General features: G+C 44.6%; 1 protein-coding gene across 2 annotated transcripts in view; it reads left to right on the top strand.

The window, feature by feature from the left end:
- poc1a (POC1 centriolar protein A) overlaps positions 1-17337 on the top strand; it is a 142576-nt gene that overhangs the window by 14602 nt on the left and 110637 nt on the right. For both annotated transcript variants that reach the window (XM_055869927.1, XM_055869926.1), the window contains exons 4-7: positions 3281-3460; positions 3799-3906; positions 7458-7573; positions 13708-13841. In XM_055869927.1, the coding sequence (XP_055725902.1) occupies positions 3281-3460; positions 3799-3906; positions 7458-7573; positions 13708-13841 (538 nt within the window). The remainder of the gene's footprint in view (positions 1-3280; positions 3461-3798; positions 3907-7457; positions 7574-13707; positions 13842-17337) is intronic.

Genomic DNA, 17337 nt, shown 5'->3' with positions numbered 1-17337 from the left:
TTGAGTGTATGTAAACTTCTGACCCACTGGGAATGTGATGAAAGAAATAAAAGCTGAAATAAATCACTACTATTATTCTGACATTTTACATTCTTAAAATAAAGTGGTGATCCTAACTGACCAAAGACAGGGAATTTTTACTGGGATTAAATGTCAGGAATTGTAAAAAACTGAGTTTAAATGTATTTGGCTAAGGTGTATGGAAACTTCCGACTTCAACTGTAGTTAACCAAATAGCTACCCGGACTCTCTGCATGAACCCTTTTTGCATTAACTCACTAACTCTTTTGACTCATCACATACTTTGCTGCTACTGTTTTATATTGTATTTTATTTAACTAGGCAAGTCAGTGAAGGACAAATTCCTATTTACAACGACAGGAACAGTGGGTTAGCTGCCTTGTTCAGGGGCAGAACGACAGATTTTTACCTTGTCAGCTCGGGGATTCGATCTAGCAACCTTTCGGTTACTTTATTCCTAGTTATATGCATATCTACCTCAATTATCTGGTACCCCTGCACATTGACTTAGTACTGCTACCCTGTGTATAGCCATGTTGTCATGGACTCAGTACTGCTACCCTGTGTATAGCCATGTTATCATGGACTCAGTACTGCTACCCTGTGTATATCAGCCATGTTATCATGGACTCAGTACTGCTACCCTGTGTATATCAGCCATGTTATCATCGACTCAGTACTGCTACCCTGTGTATAGCCATGTTATCATGGACTCAGTACTGCTACCCTGTGTATAGCCATGTTATCATGGACTCAGTACTGCTACCCTGTGTATATTAGCCATGTTATCATGGACTCAGTACTGCTACCCTGTGTATATTAGCCATGTTATCATGGACTCAGTACTGCTACCCTGTGTATATTAGCCATGTTATCATTACTCAGTACTGCTACCCTGTGTATAGCCATGTTATCATGGACTCAGTACTGCTACCCTGTGTATATCAGCCATGTTATCATGGACTCAGTACTGCTACCCTGTGTATATCAGCCATGTTATCATCGACTCAGTACTGCTACCCTGTGTATATTAGCCATGTTGTCATGGACTCAGTACTGCTACTCTGTGTATATTAGCCATGTTATCATGAACTCAGTACTGCTACTCTGTGTATATTAGCCATGTTATCATGGACTCAGTACTGCTACCCTGTGTATATTAGCCAGGTTATCGTTACTCTTTGTGTATTCATTCCTCGTTATTTCTATTATTTTGTTGGAAAGTAAGTAACCGTTTCACTGTTAATCTACATCTGGGGCCTCATTTATCAGTATTGCATAGAAACTATTAGGGCTTTTTTAAAAAATTTTTATCAAACAATCCTACTAGCTTCACACCTGTAGGATATAACCATTGATGCGTACCAATTGCACCTGGTAACCTACTAGCTTCACACCTGTAGGATATAACCATTGATGCGTACCAATTGCACCTGGTAACCTACTAGCTTCACACCTGTAGGATATAACCATTGATGCGTACCAATTGCACCTGGTAACCTACTAGCTTCACACCTGTAGGATATAACCATTGATGCGTACCAATTGCACCTGGTAACCTACTAGCTTCACACCTGTAGGATATAACCATTGATGCGTACCAATTGTTCTTCGCCTCAGTGCTCGTGCATGACCTTGGCTGTTTTTAGAATTTCGAAACGCCCCTTTAATTAACCATATATGGTCATAATCGCCCCTTTAAATCCCGTAGGGGGGGGAAATATAAAACGCCGTACCATGAAATAACAACGGCGCAACCAAAAAAATACAAAGAATAACAAACTTTTCCGAGACTGAAATAGAAGTACTAGTGTCAGAGATTGAGTACAACCAAAAGGTTTGATTTGACTCGCTCAGTTGTGGTTTGACCAGTTAAAATATAAAACATAGCTACAAAGAGAGAACCATTAGGACAATTCAAGTTGCTTTATCGATGGCAAATATACTTCAAACGAGTTGTCAACATTCACCAATAAAGCCATCCGTCCTCAGCAGCTCCTTCCTGTAGGCTTATAGGCCAACATTGCTGTTCTGCAGAATGAACGAGTCGCGCGTTCCACCTGGCCAAGACATTCAGCAGCGTCTTCTGCCTGTCACATATCATAAAGAGCGGCAACGCATTCTGTTATAACGTCAGTTGAAATCCTATTATGGGATGGTGCTTTTATGGCCATGTGGTCGCTGTCTATCGCTCTGTTTTGTAAGTGGGGAAACCCATTGATGGCATCATGGCAAAGAAACCTCCTCACAACTTCAACCTGTTGTGCCATGTGTACCAACCCCTAAAACAGACCTAACACATCTCTCTCTCTCTTCTGGACAGTACATCATCTTTGTTTTCTTTTGGAAACTGTGCGTTACTGGTCTATTTTTGCTGATTTCATTGCATCCAAAACATTGGCTCATCGAGGGCTGTGAGAAAGTGCCCGATGCTGAAGAACAAAGGTTGGGCAGCACTTGGATGTCCACCGGAATGGCATGTTTGCCTTTTTTAAAAAGTAGACCTTAAATCCTTCCATAAAAATCCTATAAGATTGGCTCGTCAGACATAGTTTCCTAAAACCAATTTTTCTGCAGAAAAAGTTCCCACCAGTCTCTAATAAAACACGCTGCCTGCGCAGTACAGCTTGTGCCGGATCTTCCGACAGGGCAGATCAGACATCTCTCATTGGATCTCCCATTATCTCCGTCTTTTTAAAAATAAGATTTACACAATGGTTTACCTTTCACACGTGCCTCTAATTTAACAAATGACTGTACTTTATGGGTTATTATTGTATTTTTTTTTTTAATCAAATATAGCATGTCAAGATATGTTGCATGAATTCACAATGGAAATAAAAATGTAATAAAAAAAAAAATGATTAGAAATATTACTCACAATTGTACACATTTTCAACAAATATTTTCCCTGTTTTCTCTGACGCTTGACAAGTAGTTCCCTTAGTCCAACACTTGCCACTGTGCATACGCATGGTTATGGCTGTGTGTAAAATTTACGCGCAATCAAACAAACGTTCATAATGATAAATCTCATACTTTGAGTGGAAATGATCCCACGCAATGGTTTACGCACAGATTTTGTGCCTAACTATTATTGATAGACGAGGCTCCTGTCGTTTACGTGACAAATACAATTACATTTTGATTTAATTTTGTAATGCCACGAAGGCCATGAGTAGAATAAGAAAAATTCAGTTGGTCAGGAAATTGGTCCTGAGAGGGGGGGGATCATAATTCCTCTGTTTCTTCCTTTCAGGAAGGGCGAGTCCACCGTGTTCCGAGCCCACACCGGAACGGTCCGCAGTGTCAGTTTCTCCGGTGACGGACAGACCTTGGTCACCTCGTCCGACGACAAGACTCTCAAAGTCTGGACCGTTCACAGACAGAAGTTCCTTTTCTCTCTCAACCAACACATGAACTGGGTCCGCTGTGCCAAGTATAAATCCAATAACCTGTTTTTACCCTCACAACAATGTTATGATTATGATGGCTGTATGAAACCAACAACCTGTTTCTTAGTCTGGTCTCAGATCTGTTTGTGCTCTCTATGACAATAAACATAGGATTTAGCAAGACGGCACCAACAGATCTGAGATCAGGCTATCTGTTACTGTTTCTCTCATAACACAAATATTAAAACAGGCTTTATGTACATTTTTAAAGCATTATACAAGTTTTTACAAGTTATAAGTGAAGTATAGTATTTCAAATAGTGTATTTATGTTCAGTACGTATGCCATGCGCCCCGACATTGTTGGTCCTTTCTGTCTTCAGGTTTTCACCAGACGGCAGGTTGATAGTATCGGCCAGTGACGACAAGAGCATTAAGATTTGGGACAAGAACAGTCAGGAGTGTATCCACTCATTCTATGAACATGGAGGGTAAGGATTAATCTGTAGTGAACTACCCTGGCACATGGAGGGTAAGGCTTATTCTGTATACAGTGCATTCGGAAAGTATTCAGAGCCCTTGACTTTTTTCACATTTTGTTACGTTACAACCTTATTCTAAAATGGATTAAATAGATTTTTTCCCCTTCATCAATCTACACACAATACCCCATAATGACATCACAATACCCCATAATGACATCACAATACCCCATAATGACATCACAATACCCCATAATGACAAAAGAAAAATATGTATTTGGGGAATTTCTCCCATTCTTCTCTGCAGATCCTCTCAAGCTCTGTCAGGTTGGATGGGGAGCGTCGCTGCACAGTTATTTTCAGGTCTCTCCAGAGATGTTAGATCGGGTTAAGGTCCGGGCTCTGGCTGGGCCACTCAAGGACATTCAGAGACTTGTCCCGAAGCCACTCCTGCGTTGTCTTGGCAGTGGGCTTAGGGTCGTTGTCCTGTTGGAAGGTGAACCTTCGCCCCAGTCTGAGGTCTGAGCACTCTGGAGCAGGTTTTCATCAAGGATCTCTCTGTACTTTGCTCCGTTCATCTTTCCCTCGATCCTGACTAGTCTCCCAGCCCCTGCCACTGAAAAACATCCCCACAGCTTGATGCTGCCACCACCATGCTTCACCGTAGGGATATTGCCAGGTTTCTTCAAGATGTGACGCTTGGCATTCAGGCCAAAGAGTTCAATCTTGGTTTCGTCAGACCAGAGAATTTAGTTTCTCATGGTCTGAGAGTCCTTTAGGTGTCTTTTGGCAAACTCCAAGCGGGCTGTCATGTGCCTTTTACTGAGGAGTGGCTTCCGTCTGGCCACTCTACCATAAAGGCCTGATTGGTGGAGTGCTGCAGAGATGGTTGTCCTTTTGGAAGGTTCTCCCATCTCCACAGAGGAACTCTGGAGCTCTGTCAGAGTGACCATGGGGTTCTTGGTCACCTCCCTGACCAAGGCCCTTCTGCCCTAATTGCTCAGTTTGGCCGGGCAGTCAGCTCTAGGAAGAGTCTTGGTGGTTCCAAACTTCTTCCATTTAAGAATGATGGAGGCCGCTGTGTTCTTGGGGACCTTCAATGCTGCAGACATTTGTTGGTACCCTTCCCCAGATCTGTGCCTCGACACAATCCTGTCTCGGAGCCCCATGGACAATTCCTTTGACCCCATGGCTTGGTTTTTGCTCTGACATGCACTGTCAACTGTGGGACCTTATATAGACAGGTGTGTGCCTTTCCAAATCATGTCCAATCAATTGAACTTACCACAGGTGGACTCCAATCAAGTTGTAGAAACATGAAGGATGATCAATGGAAACAGGATGCACCTGAGCTCCATTTTGAATCTCATAGCAAAAGGGTCTGAATAATTATGTGAATAAGGTATTTCTGTTTTTTATGTTATAACTTTGCAAACATTTCTACAAACCATTATGTCATTTTGGGGTATTGTATGTAGATTCATTGTTCATTTAATCCATTTTAGAATAAGGCTGTAACGTAACAAAATGGGGAAATGAATACTTCCGAATATCACACACACACACACACACACACACACACACACACACACACACACACACACACACACACACACACACACTCAAACGTTTTGACACCTACTCATTCCAGGGTTTTTCTTTATTTTTACTATTTTCTACATTCTAGAATAATAGGGAAGACATCAAAACTATGAAATAACACATATGGAATGATGTAGTAATCAAAAAAGTTTTAAACAAATCAATATATTTTATACTTGAGATTCTTCAAAGTAGCCACCCTTTGCCTTGATGACAGCTTTGCACACTCTTGGCATTCTCTCAACCAGCTTCATGAGGTAGTCACCTGGAATGCATTTCAATTAACAGGTGTGCCTTCTTAAAAGTTAATTAGTGGAATTTCTTTCCTTAATGAGTTTGAGCCAATCAGTTGTGTTGTGACAAGGAGGGGTGGTATACAGAAGATACCCCGATTTGGTAAAAGTCCATATTATGACAAGAACAGCTCAAATAAGAAAAAATAAACAACAGTCGATCATTACTTTAAGACATGAAGGTCAGTCAATCCCGAAAATGTCAAGAACTTTTAAAGTTTCTTCAAGTGCAGTCACAAAAACCATCAAGAGCTATGATGAAACTGGCTCTCATGAGGACCGCCACAGGAAAGGAAGACCCAGAGTTCATTAGAGTTAACTGCACCTCAGATTGCAGCTGAAATAAATGCTTCACAGACTTCAAGTAACAGACACATCTCAACATCAACTGTTCAGAGGAGACTGTGTGAATCAGGTCTTCATGGTCAAATTGCTGCAAAGAAACCACTACTTAAGGACACCAATAATAAGAAGAGACTTGATTGGGACAAGAAACACGAGCAATGGACATTAGACCGGTGGAAATCTGTCCTTTGGTCTGATAATTCCAAACTTGAGATTTTTGGTTCCAACCGCTGTGTCTTTGTGAGACGCAGAGCTGGTGAACGGATGATCTCCGGATGTGTAGTTCCCACCGTGAAGCATGGAGGAGGAGGTGTGATGGTGTGGGGGTGCTTTGCTGGTGACACTGTCAGTGATTTATTTAGAATTCAAGGCACACTTAACTAGCATGGGTATAACAACATTCTGCAGCGAAATGCCATCCCTTCTGGTTGGCGCTTAGTGGGAGTATCATTTGTTTTTCAACAGGACAATGACCCAACACACAAATGTCCTCTGGTCTGATGAAAGAAAAATAGAACTGTTGGGCCATAATGACCATCGTCATGTTTGGAGGAAAAAGGGGGAGGCTTGCAAGCCGAAGAACACCATCCCAGCCGTGAAGCACGGGGGTGGCAGCATCATGCTGTGGGGGTGCTTTGCTGCAGGAGGAACTGTTGCACTTCACAAAATAGATGGCATCATGAGGTCGGAAAATTATGTGGATATATTGAAGCAACATCTAAAGACATCAGTCAGGAAGTTAAAGCTTGGTCGCAAATGGGTCTTCCAAATGGACAATGACCCCAAGCATACTTCCAAAGTTGTGGCAAAATGGCTTAAGGACAACAAAGTCAAGGTATTGGAGTGGCCATCACAAACCCCTGACCTCAATCCCATAGAAAATGTGTGGGTAGAACTGAAAAAGCGTGTGCAAAGCAAGGATGCCTACAAACCTGACTCAGTTACACCAGTTCTGTCAGGAGGAATGGGCCAAAATTCACCCAACTTATTGTGGGAAGCTTGTGGAAGGCTACCTGAAACGTTTGATCCAAGTTAAACAATTTAATACCAATGCTACCAAATACTAATTCAGTGTATGTAAACGTGTGACCCACTGGGAATATGATGAAAGAAATAAAAGCTGAAATAAATAATTTTCTCTCTTATTAATCTGACATTTCACATTCTTAAAATAAAGTGGTGATCCTAACTGACCCAAGACTGGGAATATTTACTAGGATTAAATGTCAGGAATTGTGAAAAACTGAGTTTTTAAATGTATGTAAACTTCCGACTTCAACTGTATGTTGACAGATTGTCTATTTCTGTCCTGTTTTCTAGGCATGTGAACTACGCTGACTTTCACCCCAGTGGAACATGCATTGCTGCAGCTAGCACAGACAACACTGTCAAGGTCTGGGACATCAGGACCAACAAATTACTGCAGCATTACCAAGGTAAGGGTCAGAGTAATATTATAGACCACAGTTTGGCAGGGTTAGAGTCAGGGAAGGACCTCCAAAACCAGAGGAATATAGACCACAGCTTGGCAGGGTTAGAGTCAGGGAAGGACCTCCAAAACCAGAGGAATATAGATCACAGCTTGGCAGGGTTAGAGTCAGGGAAGGACCTCCAAAACGAGAGGAATATGGACCACAGCTTGGCAGGATTAGAGTCCGGTAAGGACCTCCAAAACCAAAGGAATATGGACCACAGCTTGGCAGGGTTAGAGTCAGGGAAGGACCTCCAAAACCAGAGGAATATAGATCACAGCTTGGCAGGGTTAGAGTCAGGGAAGGACCTCCAAAACGAGAGGAATATGGACCACAGCTTGGCAGGGTTAGAGTCAGGGAAGGACCTCCAAAACCAGAGGACTATAGATCACAGCTTGGCAGGGTTAGAGTCAGGGAAGGACCTCCAAAACCAGAGGAATATAGACCACAGCTTGGCAGGGTTAGAGTCAGGGAAGGACCTCCAAAACCAGAGTAATATGGACCACAGCTTGGCAGGGTTAGAGTCAGGGAAGGACCTCCAAAACCAGAGGAATATGGACCACAGTTTGGCAGGGTTAGAGTCAGGGAAGGACCTCCAAAACCAGAGGAATAATATGGACCACAGCTTGGCAGGGTTAGAGTCAGGGATGGACCTCCAAAACCAGAGGAATATGTACCACATTTTGGCAGGGTTTGAGTCAGGGAAGGACCTCCAAAACCAGAGGAATAATATGGACCACAGCTTGGCAGGGTTTGAGTCAGGGAAGGACCTCCAAAACCAGAGGAATATAGACCACAGCTTGGCAGGGTTAGAGTCAGGGAAGGACCTCCAAAACCAGAGGAATATGGACCACAGCCTGGCAGGGTTAGAGTCAGGGAAGGACCTCCAAAACCAGAGGAATATAGACCACAGCTTGGCAGGGTTAGAGTCAGGGAAGGACCTCCAAAACCAGAGTAATATGGTCCACAGCTTGGCAGGGTTAGAGTCAGGGAAGACCTCCAAAACCAGAGGAATATGGTCCACAGCTTGGCAGGGTTAGAGTCAGGGAAGGACCTCCAAAACCAGAGGAATATAGACCACAGCTTGGCAGGGTTTGAGTCAGGGAAGGACCTCCAAAACCAGAGGAATAATATGGACCACAGCTTGGCAGGGTTAGAGTCAGGGAAGGACCTCCAAAACCAGAGGAATATAGACCACAGCTTGGCAGGGTTAGAGTCAGGGAAGGACCTCCAAAACCAGAGGAATATAGACCACAGCTTGGCAGGGTTAGAGTCAGGGAAGGACCTCCAAAACCAGAGGAATATAGATCACAGCTTGGCAGGATTAGAGTCAGGGAAGGACCTCCAAAACCAGAGGAATATGGACCACAGCTTGGCAGGGTTAGAGTCAGGGAAGGACCTCCAAAACCAGAGTAATATGGACTACAGCTTGGCAGGGTTAGAGTCAGGGAAGGACCTCCAAAACCAGAGTAATATGGACCACAGCTTGGCAGGGTTAGAGTCAGGGAAGGACCTCCAAAACCAGAGGAATATGGACCACAGTTTGGCAGGGTTAGAGTCAGGGAAGACCTCCAAAACCAGAGGAATATGGACCACAGCTTGGCAGGGTTAGAGTCAGGGAAGACCTCCAAAACCAGAGGAATATAGACCACAGTTTGGCAGGGTTTGAGTCAGGGAAGGACCTCCAAAACCAGAGGAATATGGACCACAGTTTGGCAGGGTTAGAGTCAGGGATGGACCTCCAAAACCAGAGGAATATGTACCACAGCTTGGCAGGGTTTGAGTCAGGGAAGGAATATAGACCACAGCTTGGCAGGGTTAGAGTCAGGGAAGGACCTCCAAAACCAGAGGAATATGGACCACAGCTTGGCAGGGTTAGAGTCAGGGAAGGACCTCCAAAACCAGAGTAATAATATGGACCACAGCTTGGCAGGGTTAGAGTCAGGGAAGGACCTCCAAAACCAGAGGAATATAGACCACAGCTTGGCAGGGTTAGAGTCAGGGAAGACCTCCAAAACCAGAGGAATATAGACCACAGCTTGGCAGGGTTAGAGTCAGGGAAGGACCTCCAAAACCAGAGGAATATGGACCACAGCTTGGCAGGGTTAGAGTCAGGGAAGGACCTCCAAAACCAGAGTAATATGGTCCACAGCTTGGCAGGGTTAGAGTCAGGGAAGACCTCCAAAACCAGAGGAATATGGTCCACAGCTTGGCAGGGTTAGAGTCAGGGAAGGACCTCCAAAACCAGAGGAATATAGACCACAGCTTGGCAGGGTTTGAGTCAGGGATGGACCTCCAAAACCAGAGGAATATGTACCACAGCTTGGCAGGGTTAGAGTCAGGGAAGACCTCCAAAACCAGAGGAATATAGACCACAGTTTGGCAGGGTTTGAGTCAGGGAAGGACCTCCAAAACCAGAGGAATATGGACCACAGTTTGGCAGGGTTAGAGTCAGGGATGGACCTCCAAAACCAGAGGAATATGTACCACAGCTTGGCAGGGTTTGAGTCAGGGAAGGAATATAGACCACAGCTTGTTAGGGTTAGAGTCAGGGAAGGACCTCCAAAACCAGAGGAATATGGACCACAGCTTGGCAGGGTTAGAGTCAGGGAAGGACCTCCAAAACCAGAGTAATAATATGGACCACAGCTTGGCAGGGTTAGAGTCAGGGAAGGACCTCCAAAACCAGAGGAATATGGACCACAGCTTGGCAGGGCTAGAGTCAGGGAAGGACCTCCAAAACCAGAGTAATATGGACCACAGCTTGGCAGGGTTAGAGTCAGGGAAGACCTCCAAAACCTGTTGAAAAGTGCACTACTTTCTTTATACAACTTTTTCTAAAAATGGATTTTCCATAATCACTTTGATAATACTTTTAATTTCCTAAATGAACTACTGTTATGTAAAATGGAACACTGGGGGACCTCCATTATTATTCACAGCAATTATAGACTACGCAAGGGGAGAAGACTCTTCCCATTTAAGGCTTTTGTCTCCACTCCCGGGTCTAGTCAGAGCATAGAGTTGTCTTAGTCTACCCTGGAACATGGAGGGTAAAGCTTAATCTGTAGTGAACTACCCTGGGACATGGAGGGTAAGGCTTAATCTGTAGTGAATTACCCTGGAACATGGAGGGTAAGGCTTAATCTTTAGTGAACTACCCTGGAACATGGAGGGTAAGGCTTAATCTGTAGTGAATTACCCTGGGACATGGAGGGTAAGGCTTAATCTGTAGTGAACTACTCTGGAACATGGAGGGTAAGGCTTAATCTGTAGTGAATTACCCTGGAGCATGGAGGGTACATCTTAATCTGTAGTGAACTACCCTGGAACATGGAGGGTAAGGCTTAATCTGTAGTGAACTACCCTGGAGCATGGAGGGTAAGGCTTAATCTGTAGTGAACTACCCTGGAACATGGAGGGTAAGGCTTAATCTGTAGTGAACTACCCTGGAGCATGGAGGGTAAGGCTTAATCTGTAGTGAACTACTCTGGAACATGGAGGGTAAGGCTTAATCTGTAGTGAACTACCCTGGAGGGTGAGCCTTAATCTTGACACCTGTATATCGTAGCCTAGTGAGACCAATATCAATCTTGTGTTATTAGCTTTATCTATGGCTGCATTTCAGATACATTTTTGTATATTTGAATGTTGAAGTAATAGGGCCTTGGGTTTGAGTTAGACTGTTATTTTGATAGTTAGACCTCATCCCAAAGATTTGAAGAGGAAAAACAACTGCCCTTCTTTAGGGGGCCTTCTTTAGGGGGGGTCTTCTTTAGGGTCTTTTTTAGGGGGCCTTCTTTAGAGGGGGCCTTCTTTAGAGGGGGCCTTCTTTAGAGGGGGCCTTCTTTAGAGGGGGCCTTCTTTAGAGGGGGCCTTCTTTAGAGGGGGCCTTCTTTAGAGGGGGCCTTCTTTAGAGGGGGCCTTCTTTAGAGGGGGCCTTCTTTAGAGGGGGCCTTCTTTAGGGGGCCTTCTTTAGGGTCTTCTTTAGGGGGCCTTCTTTAGAGGGGGCCTTCTTTAGAGGGGGCCTTCTTTAGAGGGGGCCTTCTTTAGAGGGGGCCTTCTTTAGAGGGGGCCTTCTTTAGAGGGGGCCTTCTTTAGGGGCCTTCTTTAGGGGCCTTCTTTAGAGAGGGGGCCTTCTTTAGAGAGGGGGCCTTCTTTAGAGAGGGGGCCTTCTTTAGAGAGGGGGCCTTCTTTAGAGAGGGGGCCTTCTTTAGAGAGGGGGCCTTCTTTAGAGAGGGGGCCTTCTTTAGAGAGGGGGCCTTCTTTAGAGGGGGCCTTCTTTAGGGCCCTTCAGGGGGTCTTCTTTAGGGCCTTTCAGGGGGTCTTCTTTAGGGGGGGGCTTTTCTTTAGGGGGGGGCTTCTTTAGAGGGGTTCTTCTTTAGAGGGGTTCTTTAGAGGGGTTCTTTAGAGGGGTTCTTCTTTAGAGGGGTTCTTCTTTAGAGGGGTTCTTCTTTAGAGGGGGCCTTCTTTAGAGGGGGCCTTCTTTAGAGGGGGCCTTCTTTAGGGCCCTTCAGGGGGCCTTCTTTAGGGCCCTTCAGGGGGCCTTCTTTAGGGCCCTTCAGGGGGTCTTCTTTAGGGGGGGTCTTCTTTAGAGGGGTTCTTCTTTAGAGGGGTTCTTCTTTAGAGGGGCCCTTCTTTAGAGGGGCCCTTCTTTAGAGGGGCCCTTCTTTAGAGGGGCCCTTCTTTAGAGGGGCCCTTCTTTAGAGGGGGCCTTCTTTAGAGGGGGCCTTCTTTAGAGGGGGCCTTTAGGGGCTCATTTGAATTTCCTGGTTCAGCAGGAAAATTCTCCACGACCGAAAGAGTGATCAGGTTTTAACATCCGACATCTGTATACATGTTAGCAAGGTGTCTAAAACTGCAGCTGGAATTGAGATGTCTTATTAAATAAATAGGTTAGAATGTATAGAGAAATAAAACTATGACAGGGAGGGAACAAACTCCCTCACGACGCCAGGACAGCGGAGTCAATCACCACCTTCCGGAGACACCTGAAACCCCACCTCTTCAAGGAATACCTAGGATAGGATAAAGTAATCCTTCTGACCCCCCCCCCCCCCCCCCCTTAAAAGATCTAGATGCACTATTGTAAAGTGGCTGTTCCACTGGATGTCATAAGGTGAATGCACCAATTTGTAAGTCGCTCTGGATAAGAGCGTCTGCTAAATGACTTAAATGTAAATGTAAATGACACTGTTTTTGTTCAAGTGGAGTGGTGAACACAGTCTCTTTGTGTATCCGGTTGAATGTGTATTCCGGTGTAATAATGCGGTATTCAGTTGAATGTGTATTCCAGTGTAATAATGCGGTATTCAGTTGAATGTGTATTCCGGTGTAATAATGCGGTATTCAGTTGAATGTGTATTCCGGTGTAATAATGCGGTATTCCGGTGTAATAATGCGGTATTCAGTTGAATGTGTATTCCAGTGTAATAATGCGGTATTCCAGTGTAATAATGCGGTATTCGGTTGAATGTGTATTCTGGTGTAATAATGCGGTATTCAGTTGAATGTGTATTCCAGTGTAATAATGCGGTATTCCAGTGTAATAATGCGGTATTCGGTTGAATGTGTATTCTGGTGTAATAATGCGGTATTCCAGTGTAATAATGCTGTATTCCAGTGTAATAATGCTGTATTCAATTGAATGTGTATTCTGGTGTAATAATGCGGTATTCCGGTGTAATAATGCGGTATTCCGGTGTAATAATGCGGTATTCCGGTGTAATAATGCGGTATTCCGGTGTAATAATGCGGTATTCCGGTGTAATAATGCGGTATTCAGTTGAATGTGTATTCCGGTGTAATAATGCGGTATTCCGGTGTAATAATGCGGTATTCAGTTGAATGTGTATTCCAGTGTAATAATGCGGTATTCCGGTGTAATAATGCGGTATTCCGGTGTAATAATGCGGTATTCCGGTGTAATAATGCGGTATTCAGTTGAATGTGTATTCCAGTGTAATAATGCGGTGTTCCGGTGTAATAATGCGGTATTCCGGTGTAATAATGCGGTATTCAGTTGAATGTGTATTCCAGTGTAATAATGCGGTGTTCCGGTGTATTAATGCGGTATTCGGTTGAATGTGTGTTTTCAGTTCACAGCGGAGTGGTGAACGGTCTATCCTTCCATCCATCTGGTAACTACCTGATAACAGCCTCTAATGACTCCACTATGAAGATACTGGACCTGCTGGAGGGACGGCTGCTCTACACACTGCACGGACACCAGGTACACACACACACTTACACACACGGAAACACACACACACACACACACACACACACACACACACACACACACACACACACACACACACACACACACACACACACACACACACACACACACACACACACACACACAAACACTTCATGGACACCAGGTAGACTACACACTTCATGGACACCAGGTAGGCCACAGGCACACACTCTAGATTTTCCTTTCACTTTATTCTACTTCAGACCTGGAAAGAAATGTGTTTTATTTATGTTGGGTGAGTCTCCCCTTTTATAGCTGTATGTCTGAACGATCCCTGTAAAGTAGACCTTTATAAATATCAAGGAAGCTGTCTACCCACTGCCACTGAGTCATAGTGAGAGGGTGGAAGGACCTTCCTCCTCAGTCTCTCTCCTTGTGTTGTTGTGTGTTCTCTGGCCGGGAGTGGAGAGGACACGTCTGTGGGAGTGGGTTACCATGTGGGCTCTCTCTCTGTTATGCCTCTGTCTCTCTCATCTCTCATCTCTCTCTCTCTCTCTCTCTCTCTGTTATGTCTCTCATCTCTCAATTCAATTTAAGGGCTTTATTGGGAAACCTACGTTAACAATACCAAAGCAAGTGATGTAGATAATAAACAAAAGTGAAATAAACAATAAAAGTGAACAGTAAACATTACACTCACAGAGGTTCCAAAAGAATAAAGACATTTAAAATGTCATATTATTTCTATATTCAGTGTTGTAACAATGTGCAAATAGTTAAAGTACAAAAGAGAAAATATATAAACATAATAATGGGTTGTATTTACAATGGTGTTTGTTCTTCACTGGTTGCTATTTTCTTGTGACAAAAGGTCACACATCTTGTTGCAGTGATGGCACACTGTGGTATTCCACCCAGTAGATATGGGAGTTTTCTAATTCTTTGTGAATCTGAGGGAAATATGTGTTTCTAATATGGTCACACATTTGGCAGGAGGTTAGGAAGTGCAGCTCAGTTTCCACCTCATTTTGTGGGCAGTGTGCACATAGCCTGTCTTCTCTTGAGAGCCAGGTCTGCCTATTGCAAGGTCTGCCAATAGCAAGGCTATGCTCACTGAGTCTGTACATAGTCAAAGTTTTCCTTAAATTTGGGTCAGTCACTGTGGTCAGGTATTCTGCCACTGTGTACTCTCTGTTTATGGCCAAATACCATTCTAGTAGGGTGAGGCTGGGCGCTGCAGACTGTTCTAGTGCCCTCGCCAATTCGTTGATATATATATATATATGAGGGTGGGGCTCCTTGAAAGCGGCAGCTCTAGCCTTTAGCTCAGTGCGGATGCTGCCTGTAATCCATGGCTTCTGGTTGGGGTATGTACGTACGGTCACTGTGGGGACGACGTCATCGATGCAATTATTGATGAAGCCAGTGACTGATGTGGTGTACTCCTCAATGCCATAGGAGGAGCCCCGGAACATATTCCAGTCTGTGCTAGCAAAACAGTCCTGTAGCATCTGCTTCATCTGACCACTTTCTTATTGACAAAGTCACTGATGCTTCCTGCTTTAATTTTTGCTTGTAACCAGGAATCAGGAGGATAGAATTATGGTCAGATTTGCCAAATGGAGGGTTAGGAAGAGGTTTGTAGGTTTGTGTCTCTGTGTGTGGAGTAAAGGTGGTCCAGAGTTTGTTTTCCTCTGGTTGCACATTTAACATGCTGATAGAAATGAGGTAAAACTGATTTAAGTTTCCCTGCATTAAACTCCCCGGCTACTGGGAGCGCCGGCGCTGGGTGAGCGTTTTCCTGTTTGCTTATGGCGGAATACAGCTCATTCAATGCTGTCTTAGTGCCAGCCTCTGTCTGTGGTGATATGTAAACAGCTACGAAAAATTCAGACTCTCTAGGTAGATAGTGTGGTTTACAGCTTATCATGAGATACTCTACCTCAGGCGAGCAATAGCTTGAGACTTCCTTAGATATCGTGCATCAGCTGTTATTTAGAAAAATACATAGTCTGCCGCCTCTTGTCTTACCAGACGCCGCTGTTCTATCCTGCCGGTGCAGCGTATAACCAGCCAGCTGTATGTTGATTGTGTCGTCGTTCAGCCACGACTCCGTGAAGCACAAGATGTTACAGTTTTGTCCAGTTGGTAGTTTGATCTTCTGCGTAGGTCATCTATTTTATTCTCCAAAGATTGCCCGTTTGCTAGCAGAATGGAAGGAAGTGGGGGTTTATTCGATCGCCTACGAATTCGCGGCCTGCCCTCCGGCCCCTTTTTCTCCGCCTCCTCTTCACGCAAATCACGGGCATCTGGGCCTGTTCCCGAGAAAGCAGTATATTGTTCGCGTCGGGTTCGTCAGACGCGTTAAAGGAAAAATGGATTCTGCCAGTCCGTGGTGAGTAATCGCAGTACTGACGTCCAGAAGTTATTTTCGGTCATAAGAGACGGTGGCGGAAAACAGTATGTACAAAACAAGTAAAAAAGACAACAAACAACACAAATAAACGAAGAAAAAAACCTATCGGTTGGGGACACGTCTGCCTTCTTCTCCGGCATCATTTTATGTCTGTTATGTCTCTCCACCAAGCACCACCAAGCACCACCAAGCAAGGGGCACCACCAAGCACCACCAAGCAAGGGGCACCACCAAGCAAGGGGCACCACCAAGCAAGGGGCACCACCAAGCAAGGGGCACCACCAAGCAAGGGGCACCATGAAGACCAAGGAGCTCTCCAAAAAGGTCAGGGACAAAGTTGTGGAGAAGTACAGATCAGGGTTGGGTTATAAAAAAAATATCTGAAACTTTGAACATCCCACGGAGCACCATTAAAGCCGTTATTAAAAAATGGAAAGAATATGGCACCACAACAAACCTGCCAAGAGAGGGTCGCTCACCAAAACTCACAGACCAGGCAAGGAGGACATTAATCAGAGAGGCAACAAAGAGACCAAAAAGATAACCCTGAAGGAGCTGCAAAGCTCCACAGCGGAGATTGGAGTATCTGTCCATAGGACCACGTTATGCCGTACACTCCACAGAACTGGGCTTTACAGAAGAGTGTCCAGAAAAAAGCCATTGCTTAAAGAAAAAAATAGGCAAACATGTTTGGTGTTCGCCAAAAGGCATGTGACTCCCCAAACATATGGAAGAATGTACTCTGGTCAGATGAGACTAAAATTTAGCTTTTTGGCCATCAAGGAAAACGCTATGTCTGGCGCAAACCCAACACCTCTCTTTACCCCGAGAACACGCAGTGAAGCACGGTGGTCGCAGCATCATGCTGTGGGGATGTTTTACATCGGCAGGGACTGGGAAACTGGTCAGAATTGAAGCATTGTGGTGGCAGCATCATCTTGTGGGAATGTTTTACATCGGCAGGGACTGGGAAACTGGTCAGAATTGAAGGAATTATGGATGGCGCTAAATACAGGGATATTCTTGAGGGGAACCTGCTTCAGTCTTCCAGAGATTTGAGACTGGGACGGAGGTTCACCTTCCAGCAGGACAATGACCCTAAGCATACTG

The sequence above is a fragment of the Salvelinus fontinalis genome, chromosome 18 (assembly GCF_029448725.1).
Source record: "Salvelinus fontinalis isolate EN_2023a chromosome 18, ASM2944872v1, whole genome shotgun sequence".
In the NCBI taxonomy this organism is placed as follows: Eukaryota; Metazoa; Chordata; class Actinopteri; order Salmoniformes; family Salmonidae; genus Salvelinus; species Salvelinus fontinalis.
Note: the sequence above shows the minus strand (reverse complement) of the source record. Positions and strands in the feature narration are given on the sequence as shown.